The sequence below is a fragment of the Mchenga conophoros genome, linkage group LG16, assembly GCF_057382185.1.
Source record: "Mchenga conophoros isolate Kocher_MC1m ecotype Shallow Benthic linkage group LG16, M_conophoros_male_GT1.1, whole genome shotgun sequence".
NCBI classification, from domain to species: Eukaryota; Metazoa; Chordata; class Actinopteri; order Cichliformes; family Cichlidae; genus Mchenga; species Mchenga conophoros.
The window spans coordinates 25,145,946-25,163,437 of NC_140541.1; the positions used below are offsets into that span (position 1 = coordinate 25,145,946).

The 17,492-nt window shown below is 41.6% G+C and overlaps 1 protein-coding gene across 14 annotated transcripts in view; it reads right to left on the reverse strand.

Moving 5' to 3' along the window:
- Window positions 1–17,492, reverse strand: part of fmnl2a (formin-like 2a) — a 47,735-nt gene that overhangs the window by 17,154 nt on the left and 13,089 nt on the right. For all 14 annotated transcript variants that reach the window (XM_085250638.1, XM_085250636.1, XM_085250633.1 and 11 more), the window contains exons 2-6: window positions 16,345–16,428; window positions 13,097–13,177; window positions 8,153–8,229; window positions 3,199–3,282; window positions 924–1,079 (exon numbers count right to left, since the gene is read on the reverse strand). In XM_085250638.1, coding sequence (XP_085106764.1) covers window positions 924–1,079; window positions 3,199–3,282; window positions 8,153–8,229; window positions 13,097–13,177; window positions 16,345–16,428 — 482 coding nt within the window. The remainder of the gene's footprint in view (window positions 1–923; window positions 1,080–3,198; window positions 3,283–8,152; window positions 8,230–13,096; window positions 13,178–16,344; window positions 16,429–17,492) is intronic.

The window sequence follows — 17,492 nt, forward strand, 5'->3', positions numbered from 1 at the left end:
GATGTCACATCTGGGGCCAGCAGATGTGTAGGTGAGGTGACATGGCATGGGAGGGTGAAGTTATTTATGGGACAATATTGATATTTGACAGTCATTTAAATATCAGTAAAGCATGGATGAAATATGTGCAAGTAACAATAAAACGAGACCTCATCATGTGGTCTGTCTACAACTTCCACATTTAGCAAATTAGCATCTAAATTCCTGGTGAAAAATGTGCAAAAGCCAAAACACCAAGTCAGTTTGTCTGGTCTGCATTTCTTCCATTGCATCTATTTACATATTTATCAAGAAAACACCGCTACTTTGTGACACCACACAACAGGAAAAACAACAAAAAGTGGCTGACTTGATTATCATTTAAGGATCTCATATTAAAAAGACATGTGCTTCCATGAATCAATAGTGCTCTTTGTGTGCAGTGTGTTCAAGTTAACCTCTTCAAACTAAAGGATTAGAGGCCACAGAAGTCAGCAGGAGTGCTGTACCAAAACATTAATGGAATGATGGGAAAGATTAGAGAAATAATGCACAAATGAACAGGATTTATGCACCTTTGCTGGCATGGGTTTATAAATAAACTGCTCTGAAATCCTCTACACACTGGATTTTGAGTGAAAAGGTCTGTTTGGTGTTTATAAAAACCTAAACAATAAAACCTGACGAAAACCTAGTTCCATAAGAAGATCTGTCACAGAAATTACTGTTACTCATGTAATCACAGATTATCACAGTCAAAAAATCCAGGCAAATGGTACTTCCCCCCTGCACATATCTTAAGCCATTTAAAGACTTAGACCTCATGACTACACAAAGGACGTGGCTGAGGCATCATATGAAATGTGTGAGTTCTCAAAATAATCACGATTCCCTTGGCTAGTCATTTCGTCAGCCAGAGAGGGCAGTTCGTGTGTGTGCTGTACCGTAACGTGGAATGTCGCCCGACTCGGGTGATACCGTTCCCAGTGATGGGAGATGGTAGGGTGCTTCCTCCATGGAGGTCTTCTATAGAGCGGCTCCAGGGCTTAGACTTATCCATCGCAGCCTCTGGGTTGTTCTCCAGGCACTCGCCATCGAAACTGTTGTAACAAGGAACATCTGCATTTACTCGGATTGCTTTACATCTGATGCTGTTTACAGGCTGTGAACAACAGGTCGTCTAATTTATAAGACTGCAATGCCAATGCAATGCAATCAATCTGAATCAGTCTGTGCCGATAAGTGCAAGTTCTCTGCAAAGCATCTGTTAGCAATAATGACTCAACTTAACTGGCTGCCAACTAGTTGTATTCTGGTTGTTCCTGTGTCATTTTGTAGTTAAACACCATCCTGTAGCAGCTAAGTCATTTGGGGAGGAATTTTTGCTTCGAAATTACAAGGTTATGGCTGGACTCTGAATGTAACTTTTAATGTGAATTTTTCTGCATGTAGACAGCAACTGATTTGTGAGTTTCAGTGTTGCCAACTCCTCAGTAAGGAAAATCGCTATTGGTTGTCCTAAAAGTCGCTAGAAGTCGCTGAATGATGTCATCGCCTAATTTGCATAATTGGTCATGCTAACGTAATTGTAACCTACGCTGTTGGAGAGAGAAATAACATCGTGGAAGAGACATAAAGTCAGTAAAAAAAAACGTCTTAAATGCATTTAGAATTTATTTAGAACTACAAATTAAATTTATTTTAGCAATTATTGTTTTTTTAATGTCACAATTCCAACCCTGCTCCTTCATCCGGGCTTGGACCGGCAAAAGTGACCCGAAACAGGCACTCTGGTGGAGTTACTTTGTGTGTGTTCATAAGTAGTTTTAAACGTTGTGGTCCACAAAACAACATAACGGTAAAAGAAGAACTGACTGCGTTACAGTCAGTGCGGGAGCCCTGCCCTGATAGCAGCTGGGGGAGGACTATCCTCTGCCTGTGAGCGCTTTGGCACGGGCGAGGTGCCCACCGCAGCACCCGCTGCTTATTGAGAGGAGCAATATGCGCTTTCACGTCAAAAAGTCCGTTTTAGGAAAAAAAAAATTTCCTTGGTGTGACTGTAGCATGAAGTAGTTATTTCCTACTACTACAACCAAATCAATACATCGTGTCTGATACACACTTTTTTTTTTTAAATTTGTTTAACCATGCTTACATGGCACAAAAGTGCCACAGAAGTGGCACTTTTGTTTAACCATGTAAGTGCCACAGAAGTGGCACATTGGAACTATGCTCTGCAAAGTGTATGAATTAGCATATTGCTATCATGTTATGAGCAATGTACATGTAGTCATAAGCATTCCTAAAACAAAAATATATTTTTTTCTAGATGTGGGTGTAAATTCACTGAGGACTACAGCAAGGAAAACATGCAGTAAATTTTGAAGCAGTGGCATTAATAGGAAGTGAAAAATGCTGATAATTAGCCAGACTCTTGCTAAGCTAATCGAATGATGCTAGGCTAGCCAGCAGATTTTTAAAAAAGCCACACTGACCAACCGATAACAGATGAGGAATCCATTAGTAAACCACAAACCCTGCTTCTGCCTATAACATATCCAAACATAAAATATGCAATCTTATTATCTTATATATTAGGGCTAATTATAATTATATATGAGGCTAATTCTTTTAAAAGTAAAAAAGTGTTCAACTCCATGTTTAAAAAAAAGTAACAAATGTTTTAAAGGGTTTTCGTGTTAGACATGATCCTGTATATTAGAAAAAAGCTCATGTTTTGTTGTAGTTGGCACAAACTATGGAAAGCTGCTTGTTAAATCATACCTTTTATGATCTATTTCAGTTTTTAGACTGGTCCTTTGACTTTAATTTGCTGCTGCAGTGGTACTGTGTAAACACAATTTTACGGCTAACCATTCATAATTTCGACAGACTATAATAACATATGGTGAAGTGGAGTGGTGAATTAAAAATTTAACTGTGTGGCACTCTGGGCCTGAACAGCGACTCTGTGAGTGACTAATAACCACACTGTCAATCCATGAATAGAAGCATATGGTTAGCATAACACACAGTGCCTATGTGTCAGCACTGGGCGTCGAGTGACTCAGTGTTTCTGACAACCGGGCAGCAGCGACGGTGGTGCTGGCCCTGTGTGGAGATGCATCAGCGGTTGTGCAGAATAGCATCGTTGTGTTGATTATGAGTTCTGCATATAGACCATTGTGGTGCAAGGAGAAAGAGCTGCTGGAGACTTACGTGACAGCATACTGTGCGAAAGAAAGATAGTCCACCAGCACATCCAGGCCTTTGTTCTCTTCATTTAGGAATTCTCGTACCCACCTGACGAGAAGTGGAAACTATTAAACCAAAAACACTTCAAATGTGTTAAATTAATTGACAATTACAAATTAGACAAGTTAAAGCAGGACAGTTGTGAGCCTAAACTGTAAAATAGAAAGATGGAAAGGGAGAGTAATACATTGCTTTTAAGAGTACACGGTATTTTAAAAATGTTTATTATCCAGTGCTCTCCATAATGTTTAGCACAAAAACACATTTTTTGTAGTTTTGCCTCTGCACACAGTGGGTTGTAAATCAAAGAATCAGTACGTGATTGAAGTGCAGACTTTGGGCTTTAATTCAAGGGGTCTTACAAATATTACACCCATTTTCATTCACCCAATTTTCAAAGGTTTAAAATTAATGGGAAAGACTAACATAAATGTGAAGACTCTTTTTAACCATTTAAAGCCTGAACCATTAAATAATTGCCAGAAAATTCAAATATTTTATTGAACCTTATGACAATATTAATTTGCATATATGAGTTTTATTTGTATAATTTTACTACATCTGGCATTTTTTTTCCATTTATTGCTTAAAAAATACAATTTTTGTGCAATTCTTTCAGGTTTCAGTATGAGAAAAAAAATATCACACTGATTATGTAATCGTTTAAAAAATGCAAAAAAAAAACCCCAACCCGGGTACCAAATAAATACTTCAGACAGACACTGGGTGTCTGTCTGAAGTCTAGAATTCACCACCAAATTCTGCATTTCCTCCCTTGAGATCCTTAATTGAAGCCACCTTCAGTTGATGCTTGTCTGTGGGTCTCTCTGCATTCAGTACTTAGTAATGGAAAAGCATGCTCTGTTCGGTTGAGATCAGCCAACTGACCATTGAAAAATAATCTGTCTGGTACAAAAAAGTCTGAGCTGTTTTGCAGCATTTGGCTGAATCTGAGCAGAGTTTAGTTCTGTGCACTTCAGAGTTCATCCTGCTTCTTCTATCAGCAGTCATATCATCACGAAGCACTAGTGGCCTGGTTCCACTGGCAGCCATACACGCCCATAATTGCATAACACTGCCTCCACCATATTAGATGTGATATCTGTTCTCTCTTCCTCCACACTTTTCTCTTGCTGTCATTCTGATACAAACTTGTTGGTTAACCTTGTTTTATCTGTCCGAATAATTATTTTTCTGAACTCTGAAGGCTCTTTTAGATGTTTCCTTGCAAAGTCTAATCTGACCTTCCTCCTCTGGAGTATAATCAGTGGTTTACAACACAAACTATATACTATATTTCCATTCATGAATGCGTCTCTTGATTGCAGGCCTTGACAATGATACGCCTACGTCCTCGAGAGTGTCCTTGACTTGGTTAGATGTTGTAAAGGTTCTTTTTTTAACCATGGAAATAATTCTGTCATCATGCATTTTAGCTGTGGTCTTTCAGGTGTTTTGGTGTTGCTCCCTGATAGATTTATTTTGGGTTTTTCTGCCTAATTTTGGCTTTACTCATTTGCAACAACATCTCTTTGTGCCTCATATTAGAAATCAAATCTTTGTCCCGAACATTACGTATAACACATTATGTGCAATTAGTTTTTTCTAAACATTCTTCCCGGGCTGTAACCTGGCCTCGGTAGATGTTTTCAGATTATTCACCCTGTCTCTCCTCCTTTGCAGAGAAGAATTGCATTGACCATTTCAAAGCTTCCTGGCTCAGAGAAACAAACGTGTTCACAAACACGCAAATAGAAACTCATTATTAATCTTTTATGTATTTATTTCTCTATCGCTCACACACACTGATAAAGACAAAGCTGAAGAATGATCAAAAGCCCTTTATCGCTTTCCTTACAGCCACTACAGTGGGCCACCCATCCAGCGCTTTGCCTGCTTTCTAGTTTTCATTCTGCACAGAAAAGCTGAGCTTTTCACAGGAAAGCTCCCACCACCTTTGGTATGTGCTGCTCTCCTTTCGTATTTATAAGCACTGTTAGCTGAATCACAGAGGATCTTTATTTAATCGCGTCTTGTGGAGGTGCCGTTTCGTTTTATTGGTCCCACAACTGCTTCGATGGGGCTGATTGCTCAGCGATTAAGTAAATTTGTAGGGCATACACATAATGACACAGGCAGGCTTCAGAGTGGTAGTGCGCTGATGAAAGCTAAACTGCTTTAAAAATCCACTAGCTGCTTCTTTATTAGCTCCCCTGTGGTGTAACTACATGGGACTGAAAAAGACTAACAAGATTGTCCAGTGAACTAGTGCCTAGTGGGGTCGGTGGTGGTTTAAGTAGGCTCGGGGGTGTGGTCTCATAGTAATTATTACCAAAGGACCCTAACTAACAATCCTCCATTCACTGCATGTTGGTGACCAAGTCAGAAGCAGGCTCACATCAGCAGTGCTTATAAAGGGACAATCTGTCTATTATACACAGCCTGCATAATTAATATCTGTTAACCTCTGACACTGTGTTCCAACATCATCAGTCGCTTCTACCCTCCCAATCTCCCTTTCCCTGTCCTTTTGCTATTATGGTACCGCCTCATTGTTTAATCTAGATTAGTGAGACTATTTGTGTAATCTAGTTACCAACAATAAGGTTTCTAAAATAACTTTATCCTTGTAAACATAGCTTCAGCTCTGAAGGCGGACATCGTCTCTGGCTGTGGTTGGAACGTATTTTTGGTTTGAAGAGCAGAATTTGACTATTGTGTAAACAGCGTGTAGGAGTGTGAGAGACAGCGTTGTCAGACACATGAGATAACTTACGTGAGTGTCGCTGACATGGACACACTGAACTAAAACAATATGTGTGTGGGAGGCAGGAAAAGAGAAAACCAGAGAGACTGAGAGATGTAGTTTAGGATATAGAGTATTGTTGCTGTTACAACAGCCTGTGGGCAGCGGATGTTCTCAGGGTTGCTTCATCCAATCCTCGACAGGGTGTCCATGTCTTCTGTGACCATCCAACCCACCATTCTGCTTTGAGTTGCTAACTTTCATTACTCGTACAGTAAATCCAGGTGCCTCATTCACAAGCAGCACAGGTTTTCCACAAGGTTATACTAAAAATATTCACATCTCTTAAGCACGGCCGTGAATCATTCTCCATTGAAGCCCACAATACTAGTTTTGGTCTCTATCGCATATTTTACTATGTAATAACATGTAAATGGTGGTGTATTTATAGTGTAACCCATTTAAATTTTATTAAGGCTTAAAGTAGTGCATTATTAGAGACTTAGATACCACTTTTGGGTGACGCGCAGGTGCTGCAAGCTGACTGCAAGCTGACTGCAAGGCCTCACCTCAACAAACTGGAGTCAAGGAAATGTACTCTTTTTTTTCTTTATTATCTTAAAGATTTGTTGTCATTTTTGACTATTGCAGAAATGCAGAAGACAGTAAAGTTCGGAGAAGGGAGGGGACATATAGCAAATGACCGAGGCGCATATTCAAACCGCGGGTCGCTGCACTGCAGCCACGCGGCACGTGGTCGCCTACTCTTTTAAAATGGACCTTTCAAACATGTTTGTTGTGCTGATGCTTTTTACTATGTAATTATCTGACAGATAGCATGGCTTGCTGTGCAGGTAATGGTACTAACAAACCATCCAAAAAGTCTGCTCTCCTGTGTTTGTGAGTGAAATTCTTGTATTTTCTCTGCAGTCTAATTCAATCAGACACAAAAAACAATCCACAGGTGAACGTTTTTAATAGGAAAGCAAAGCGACTGGGAATCTGTGTCTTTAAAAGAAAAACTTTGAGCTCCATTCAAATTCAGGTCTGTGTGTTCTATTGTGCAGAAGAGTGGGTCCGCTCTAGCTCTGCATATTTTTTACACATTTTGTCCTCTTCCAAACTTTAAGCCATCAGCAATAACCAACTATCATTTACACTCGCTTTATGCTAATATTTTCAAAGAGGAAGCAGTGCTCTTGAACCGCTCCCTTTAAAGTATGAACATTTCAAAGGATAGCTGCTTTCGGCTGCTTCCTTGCCACAAGGGGTCGCCACACCAGGTAGCGCTGCATGTTTGAGTTGACAGATTTACACCAGATGCCTTTCCTGGTGCAACCCCAAAGGGGATTTGTATGATTATACCTAATTACAAGAGTCTCTAACCCTTGTTTTGGTTGCTATTTGTTTCTCTAGTACTGCAGTAATAACCTCTTAATTCTTTTAACCAAGCAAAGAATATTTTCTGCTTAGCTGACAAGCAAAAGAAAATTAAACTGTAAATTTTTTTATGTCTCTTTCTAAATGTTTGCACCATCTTCATTTATTTAAGTAGTAATAGAAGTCTCCTGAATCCAACATGTCCCAGAATCCAGTGGGACTCATTAATGTCGAGCAGGCCATCGTTATCCTCATACAGGGTCTCTAGTTAGTGACTCGAGCCCTGTGATCTTCAGCAAGACAAAACACTGAAACCTTGTATGACTCTCACCGAGATATTGATCTTTCCTCAAGGCTAAACATACAGCACTGAACCAATAACAGCTGCAGCCAGTCGAGGCTTGTTACCCTGGAATACCAGAAAATGCAGATGAATGCATCATTGTTTTATCTGTTACAACATCAGTATCTCTTTAGCAACCGTATCAATACGTCTCCAGAATCGCAGACTAGCGAGCAACTATTGCAAGAGAAATGTGTTTCCCCTCCAGACGCCGTTCATGTGTCAGCTGCCCGAAACAATCAATTGATTCATCTTTTCTTCGTCGCCACATGGCTTTCGATGTAATATTAGGTCAGAGCACAGATAGGAATGGGGGATGGTGGTGGTTAGTGTCAGTGTCTGCGTCTCCGGGTGTCTGGAATGCCAGACTTTTCCCCTTAAATCTAATATAGGCAGGTCGCGGACATGCAACGCTACACAAGCCTCGCGCACTTTCTGCAGTGACTCACCCTATATGATTGGTCCGTAACGAAATTTCCAGTTCTCTCAGGACCTGGGTGGACTCCTGTACTCGTCGTCTGAATTTCTGAAGGAGGAAAGAAAGTGGGGGAGGTAAAGTTTCATCATACTCCTGTAAATCAACATGTGGTAGCACAGAGATATTTTGGCTGGAGAAAGCTTTGTTTCTGACAGAAAGGTCAGACAAACAGACAGAAGGAACCACATTGGCATTTAGATATAAAAGCAGGCAGCCTGCACACTGATTACAAAATAAAAGAATGAAAGAGGAGATGGAGCTGTTCCCATAGGTTTCTAAATGATGCTTTTATTTGCCAGTAACCAATAAAGAGGCTAAACAAGAAGGCCAGCTGAGTCATTGGAAACTGTGAAAGTGCATGAGTTGGATTTTTTTTTTTTTTTTTTATCCACTTATGTTGTTTCTGTTTGCTCATGTTGGTTCTGTAAATAGCAATAATCCCTCCTGGAAGCAGCATGATAAAATCAAGTCACCTAATTGGCTACCTCTCAAGCCTGGCCAGGAGCAGTAGCAGCTACATAAACACAATTGTACACACACACACACACACACATTCTCAACCCTGTTACTGTGGCTACAGACAGAAGACAGCACGCAGGAAGCTGTGAACTAACTAGTGAGGGAAAGAGAAACGAGAGAACAGAGAAGATGAGCGGGTTCCTCTTTTCTTTCATCCTCTAACGGGAGGTGTTCTGCAAAACCAAAAACAAAAAGGCCCTTCAGGCTGTTATACAATCACAGGAACAAAACAAGAGAAGTGAGTGACCAGTGATGATCAAACAGCCTCACAGTGCAACAGGAGGGCGGGGAGGATCCCTGATCAGAGAGCGGGACAGAGAGGGGGAGAGTAAAAGTGTTACATCAGAGGAGTGAGGAGGAGAGGAGGGGAGAAAATTGATTGTATAATAGAGCACTGGCACTGGAGTTTGAAACACAGTGTGTCAAAAGGTGAAAACACCATCTCATATCCCGTTGCCGTCTTGTTAATAAAAACTTCAGAAGAGTGTAATCGGAGCGGTGCTTGAACTCAGGCAATTTCCAGTGTTGGAAAGAGCTCGTGAAATATCACCAAACACAAACGTGTGACTGCAAGTTAAAGTTTTAGAGGGAGGAGAAAATGTTAGCATTTGCTCTAAGAGATGGAGAAAGATATTAAAAAAAATAAAGGACAGGAGAGGAAGATAAGAAAATAAGGACTGCTCAGCAAGGAAAATTTGATATACTGGAAATTCAAGTTTGGGTAGATTATAAATGTTGCTTTAAATATCTTTTTTTAATCAGTTATTGGATCGAACTTACTTAAGTTGAATGACTTAAAAAAACAATTTAAAGTATATAACTTTTGTATTATTTAAACATTGCATGAGCATGATCTGCAGTTTAGTGCATGTTAAACTAGTTCGTTTCCAGTATTGTGATGAATTTTGCACTAATGCAGCGTATTGGACTGTTATAGGGCAAAATGGGGTGTTTATGGCCGATGTTTGGTTACATCGAGGGTCGTTGAATTCAGTCAAATCCACAAAGAGCACACAGCAGCTGCGCAGGTCAGCTGATCACATCCTGTATGCAGAAAAAACGAGGTCAGCGGAAGTGCAGGCAATCCTCATGAGACTAAAGCAAATACAGTTTTTTCTGCTGTTCTCCATATGATGTCACTGAGAGTGGATATCCCTAATATGGTCATCTTGGGCCGATAGCTGTGGTTGAAAAGAGAAGAGAAGAGAAGAGAAGAGAAGAGAAGAGAAGAGAAGAGAAGAGAAGAGAAGAGAAGAGAAGAGAAGAGAAGAGAAGAGAAGTCCATCGAGGGTTGGAGGGCCTAGTCACTTTCCATGATGCGTTTGTATCAGGGGGGGAAACGAAGCTCAGTCCCACGTTAACCTATTATTAACATTCACAAGAGCTGTTCCCATAGCTATGACCTGTGTCTTTGGGCTTAGGCGGCGTGTGTCTGGAACATGAGGAGATGAGAAACAGAGTGTTTTTATTAGGGAGGAGTCGTTTGTGCGCTTGTGTGGAAAGCCGAGCAAATTTTGGGAGAACTGCGCAGGCTCTCGGAGCCCCCACCAAACACCCCGCACTCCACACTTTAAGTGCTACCAGCTGCAACACGGAGAAAGCAGGAAGAGAGAGGAGCAGACAGTGGGGAGGGAGGGCGAAGACGACACGAGGGGAAATGAGAAAAAGGAGGAGACGCGGAGGGAGAAGTGAAAGGGGAAAGCAAGCGCATGGAAAGCACTGAAACCGTAGAGAAGGGAGGGTAAAAAAGGGAGTTTTTAGGGAAGTGTGAGCTCAGGAGGGCTCATCCTGGAAACAAATCAATAGCTGATACATTCTTGGGGACTAGTTGGACTGCAGCTCTTCCTCCTTGGCTGCCTATTGGTTGAGAGCTGCCTCGAGGAATGCACCGGAGCCTGCCTATGGAAAAGCAGAGGCAATGACCTCCAGCTCTCTCACAGTGGCACAAAGTGGCAATTGTTTGAGCTTGAAGAAAAGGGGGATGGTGCAGGAATGTAGAAAGAAGCCCATAACTCTTTCTTTTCCTCCACACTCTCTCATGCTTTTTTTGTCTCTCACTCTCTCATTCACTGTCCATCTCTTTCAAATCCCCCCCACCTACCCCTTTAACCCGCTCTATTATTCACTATTTCTTGTTCCCTCCCTCGCCATTACCCGACTCACTTTCTGTTTTCATTTGATTCCCCTGTGCCTGACCACTTGAGGTTTCCGATCAGGGCAAAGAACAGGCAAAGACTTTCCAAAATCCCACATGGCCCACTCAGCCTATGAGACTAATCGGTAAAAATATGATGGTAAATAAATAAAGAGAGCTTTGTTTTATTTAAAGGGGTTTAATATAGATCAGTTAGTCATGTAGACACAGATGACTTTAAGATAAAGAGAAAAGAAGGAGGATGCGACTTGAACCAACAACGAGTGTGCTGAGTGTTTAGACACCAACTCCTTCAAGTATGGCACTGTGAAAAATTTGCTTAGTCAAATTTTACGGGAGATTTGGAGGAGAAAGTTGAGACACCAAATTTAAAGCTGCAACCAGGAGGTGGACAGCTCAGCCTTGCTTACAATTACACCTACTAGCACCACTAAAGCTCAATCAACAACATTGTTTTTGACACCTCAGCTTTAGGCGGATAAAAAAAAAAGTTAATTTGAGAGCTTAAAAAGTGCTTGTAGGTGGATTTTGTTACCTTCAGCCAGAACCAGGCTTATGCATTTCCTAGCAACTACAGCTAAACAGATTTATTACACACCTGAAAATATTCTTCCGGTTCTCTTATGAGATAAGAAATGTGAAAATTAAACACAGTGATAGCCAGTAACTACCTCATACTAGGCATTCATGTGTGAAAACTTCAGCAGCATGTGTGAAGGAAGGGAAGAGGAGTACTTCTCCATCTATAGTTTCACAGTCGGTGTCAGTTACCGAGGCAGATTTATACTAGCTGTCAACAAACCTACACCTCTACCACTGACACAGCCTTTCAGTGTTTTGTCTATCATGTCTCCTTTGACATGCGTTACTTTCTTTGTGCTTTCTGCCTTTATCAGATCTTCTATAAGTGCAATCTCTCAGGCATTACATTAGCCAGATAGGTGAAGCAGTCTCTGTGACGGTCGATACTCCAGATCAGCCTAGTTAGCTCTTTATCGTCACCATCTAACATGCTGCAAATGCAGTTCTTTGTGCCAAAAAGCAAACAAAGTCCCAGCCTGGCAAGGCCGAGAACTAGGAGTCAAACTGCTGAACTTATCATTGAAAAGCATATATTTTGCAGCCTAAGCCACCATCACCAGTCAGTCTTAACCTGAGTGGTTGTAAATTAAACTAGCATTCAAAATGCTCTTAAAATTCTGTGAGAGCCTCGTATTATTGAACTGTCAGCATTTCAACAATTTAGGTGTACTAGGAGACGCAGTATGTGCAGAGAAAACTTTTATCGCATTAATTTTATGTTCTTTCTCTTTAAAGATTATTGAAGCTACTCTTTCATTCCTGACTAAGCTGCATAATTTACCATTAGGAGTCACTCCTCACTGTACCCATTAATAACGCTGATTTTGGCTACACACAGAGAATGTGCTGTCTGGGGTATTTTCTTGCACCAATAAAACATTTCTGCTCCTCTTTTTACCTTAGTCATCACAGCTTTTGTTTGTGCTGCTCTAGCTAACCAGTTGTGCTTTAACATCTTAACTCCAGTCAATCCAAATTGAATTATTCAGCGATTTGTTGTTATTCTGGCAGAGTCTTCTGGTTAATTTGTTTATCACAGACGCTGGTCTCCCAACCTTCCCCCCACAGCTCGCTCAGCAAGGCCAAAAAGACTTCATTTTGGCAAACCCCTAAGAGCTGGCTGATACTTGTCTTCACGAAGCTCCTCCTTTTACTCCCTTCTCCCTTCCAAGCTGCCAGGAAAACAACCAGAACTGGCTGCTCAGATGACATAAGACCATCTTTATCATGTTGCTGGGACGCTCCTGATCTCTTCAGTTAGTCCCTGCTATGCTACAAGGTGATGCGAGTGCAGCGCTTCATGTGACTGCGTCGCTCTGCATTCAAGTAGCTTGTTTCAAACTTTTATTTCTCCATTGCTCTTTCTGGCAGTGCATGGTGAGTGCAGAGCATGCCCTCAGCCACAGAACAGCAGTGGCCAGTGGTTTTCTCAAACCCGGGCGGTTCCAGATAAACAACTGTCTCCTTTCTATCTAAGTCACTCTGATGCCCGTTTTGCAACTAGTTCCCAGGTTGTCTCCTCCAGAACTCATGTGCACAATTTTTCCTCAGTTGTAGAGATATCCTGGACAAGAGATAGAGGGGTCAGAGGGGAAGGAAAAGCCACAGCGCTGAAACGGCCAGTGGAACAGGGAAGCATGTTTTAGCAAGGCCACTCACCTTTCTTGTGACTGCTGGATCTAGATAACTCCTCAGCTTTTGGAGGTACGTGTGAGGCGGGTTTTTCACTTGGAATCGCTCCTGTAAAAAGGAACAAAAAACAAAAATACTGAAATGAGCAGGGGTGGGAGGAAACAAGACGAGAGGAAGAGGAGAACAAGAGCACAGGGCAGAAGCTAAACATCTGGACAGTTCTCGTGTAACAATAGTGGAAGTTATATTCACAGTTTCACAGTTTTGTTTGACAGAGCCACTTTGTTCATTCAGATGACTGCACACACACAGACACACACACCACAGCCTCACAAGTCTGAACTCATGGCTAGTAAACAGCAACCAGCCTTTATATGCAAAACAAATTTCACTGATGATCTTTTCATTAATTTCAGCGTGCTGTAAAGAGCTGCCTGCCTGAGAACTGTGGCCACACCTGGCTACATGAATGTTTAAGTCTCCCAAGTTCAACCAGCAAGACTTTTGACGCCAGACCATTATATACGATGCTCTAAATATATACGATACAGCAGATTAGTGCTGGATTTGGATCACTGTGTTGAGCAGGAAAGAGCGTTTGGATCAGGCTGAGTGCCGCATCGTAGCCCACACTGCATCAGTTTGAGACTGCAGGCCATATCACAGAAAGGAAAATGTGTTCTTCATGCAGTGCGGTCACATTTCTCCAGTGTTCTTCCTAATTTTGAATGCTCTGATCTTGTATAGATTTATAGATCGGGAGGTGATATAGATCGGCGGCTCGTTTCACTTACTAGCAAGAATATTTAAAAAGAAAAAAGAAAGAAAGTTACTGTCCAGCGTCAGATTCCCCAAAAAGAGGAGCGAGAATTTAGCAGGCAGTGACAAGAACTTGATCTCCCAGTGGCTTTCCTCTAACGGACAGCCATATCTCTTCAAACAAATGTAACAGGATACAGTGATTCTGATCTCGTTAAAGGTCAGCGACAGTTACAGGTTGGCCGTACATGTGTGCGAATTACTGGAACACATACACTTGCAAACCTCCCTCACTGGTAACCAAAAGCCATCCATATCACATGCTTTTATGCAAACAACTTCAAACTGTCAGCTTCATCAGCGCAGTATTTGCTGTGCCGCTTTTGTCATGAATCACATCCTGGAAAGGTGTCCACCCTCCGCACACAGATACAGAGAACGGATCGACAACATCACATTTGTCACTGCCACAGGGTCTGTCGCATAAAAACAGGAAAGACGAGAGAGCTGTCAGGAAAAAGAGCCGGCTCTCAGCAGACAGCAACACGCAGGCGGACAGCTCTAAAGCTTGGAAGCTCGAGCTGGAGAGTCTGCAAAATAACGAGCGAACGGTACGGTGCAAATCATGACGAGCGCAAAGACCTGTGAGGTGTGTAAATACCTCACAAATATAAAAGTGTGAATTTATAAAGACCGGTGAAATCACAGTGAGCAAATATGTTTGGTATGTAGAGGAATATAAGCGGGTTTCAACATGCTACGTGGCAATGAAGAGTCCAGAATAGCAGGTTTAAGTTAAGTTTGAGCAGTGATCTTTACTTCCTGCTCTACATCTGAGAAACCTTTTAAAATTAGAGTTGCCAACCAGTTGTTGTACTCTCACAGCGACTCATCTATATGAACTACGCCTCTGTACAACGCTCCGATGGCTAGAAATAGATCACAACCACAGCATTCGACTGGGAAGAGTTGATCGTGCCGATCTCCCTCTTTGTACTCGGGATGTTTTAACCTTGCGTTCACCTCAAGAACAACCTCAACAATTTATCAATATTTCATAAATCCTCATAATTGCTGGAAAGAAAACGTTTAATATTTCATCCGCAAGGGCTGTTTTCCAGAGGGGGTGTGTACCTGTCGTCTCTGCTTCTCTCTGTTGCCATGGTTACATTAAGGGCTTCACTGTAGCTATGACACAGAAAGTAACTTAGTCCCACAGCTGCCTGCAGTGTCATGGGTATAGGTTTATTTTGAAAACAAAAAATGAATAAAGAACTGGAAGAACTGGGTTAGCAATATTCTTTGATGTCAACAGTAAAACTGAGGAAAATGCATTATTTCATTCTATAACTTCAACCTAATACCAAACAAAGTGTAGGAAAGAGATGGAGCATACTTTCAAATGACTGATGTCCACCTTTATTGTCTGAGCAGGTTAAGCTTCTAAATTTGGTTTTCCAAATGTAACCTTTCTCATAAGAGAGAACTATATAACTAGATGTTATATCTGACAGGATTAAAGCATTACCATAGTAAATCTATATTTAGATGAATTTACTGTGGTTTTTTCCTTGCTAATTTCAGTACCACACAAATTCATTGCTGTAACTTTCCTGCGCTGAAAATTAGTTTCCTTTCAGAACCGATTTTCTGGCTGGAAAAATTTCCACCATAGTTTTCCAGCTCAAAGCGGTCTGTCTCAAGGTTCCCATCCTCACAGAAAGGATAAGAAACTTTAAATTCACAATATAAAACGTTTATTATGAACATGAACTGTGGCGAGCATGTTCCCTTCTTCTGTGCGTGACCATCGAGAAGCCAAGACTGTCAGCAAAAATCACCGGGCAACGTTTAGCTTCAATGAAAGCGACTATTTTTACTTCAACTGTGACAGTTTGCAGTCAGCCCCATGAAGATCTCTGACTGCTGGTCAGCAGTCTGGTGGTTTCTCTCTGTTACAGTTCCTCTCAGGGTCAGTAACTATCAATACAGTTTTTGGTGGGTGGTGGTCTTGATCTTGTCTCTGTTTTTCTCCTCTGTTCAAGGAGGCAGAAAAACTTTCTGGCACAGAGGTTGCGGACTGAGTAGAGCGCTCAGACCACAGCTCATTGCACAACGTGCACCCTCTGTTATTTCCTACACGCAGCACGGACGCCAATAAGAGGCTGAGTTTTTTCAACTAGCTAAGTGATGTGCGCTCCCTGCTGTGCCACTTAACCCACTTGACCAAGGAAGCCAGGGTGGCGTGTAAAGATGGCAAAAGGCTTACTGGATAAAGGCAGGGCAATGGAGCATGAGTGTTGCGGTCACGACACACAGTGGGGTGGGACCTTCTCCTAGATTACACGCTCAGCTGACAGTCCAGACAGCACATATAACATCATTCTGTGTGAACCTTACCCAGATGTTTTCAGCATTTAAAATGATTTAGTAATTAAGCAGCTACAATCAATTAAATGTGACTTATGCAGCAGCTACATCGGATCACATCATTTAGATGAGTGGCTGATGCTCACCTGATCACAGATCAGTTCCCACTTCTTCTCATTGTCATACTGTCGCAAGAGCCGCGCTTTGTCTGGAGGAAGATTCATTGAGTTCTGAAAGAGAGAGAAAGGTCCCAGTTAATCAAAACGATGATCAATGTAATGAATAAATACCATCATTAATCCCAAACATAAAATCAAACTAAGAAACCTGTCATCATTGGTAAGATGCAAGCATCTATACACTATACTCTGCACCAACAACATCAGGGTGTCCGTGGCTCCCAAAGAGAGTAATTAAGAGATTGCAAGCTTAATGGACCTCTGACCTAACAGCTGGTTACGGGCTCTCTCGTTGCTAAACATAGCAATGAGCAGGCAACAGAAGAGTTACATTAGCCAAAGTGTGAGTGAGGATCATTAGGGAAAGGTCGCCAAAAATGTTTACATGTGCTCTTCCCTCCTGTTCATTTGGGATAATCCAGCTTCAGCCAGTTATCCCAGGGCAAGAAACGAAGGCGTAAGTACAGAAGTGAGTCTGAAGTAAAGGTGGATGCTCTGAACATCTTTCAGTATTTTGCTTTTAAACTTTTTTTTAAAGCTGTTCCTCTTTGATGAGGTTAAGCAAGTGATTTCCTGTGAAGAGCCTGTTGTTCAGTCACACCTAATGTGACCCATGTGTTGGCGAACACATTAAGACTGAAAATAAGCTTAGATCGTGCAAAAAAACACAACTCTTGCACAACTCTTTCTCTTTATCCGGTTTTACTTTATCGACATCTGCTTCATGTACGAACACCTCTGCAGCTGTCCAAAATGTTGCACTTTCCAGCATTATTCACCACACCCTCGTGTGGATTTAGAAAGGCTACAAACAATTATCTAGCGCTCCCAGTATGCTGCGCAAAGAACATGGAAACACAAGTGCGACCCAGCTGGATACTGGTTAACCAGCTATTCTTATAGAAATAAAACAGAAACACATTAAGAGCACAAAAATAGCATAGAGGTGTATAGCTAAACTGAGTGTTTCTGCAGCTTTCGGTCATAGAGAATACACAATAATACAGATGCACAATACAGCTGTGTGAGAGAGAGCCATTCAGCAAAGAGCAGGGGAAAAAATTAGAAAACATAACCATTAGAGTTGAGGTTGTTTTTCCCATCCACACTGGTTG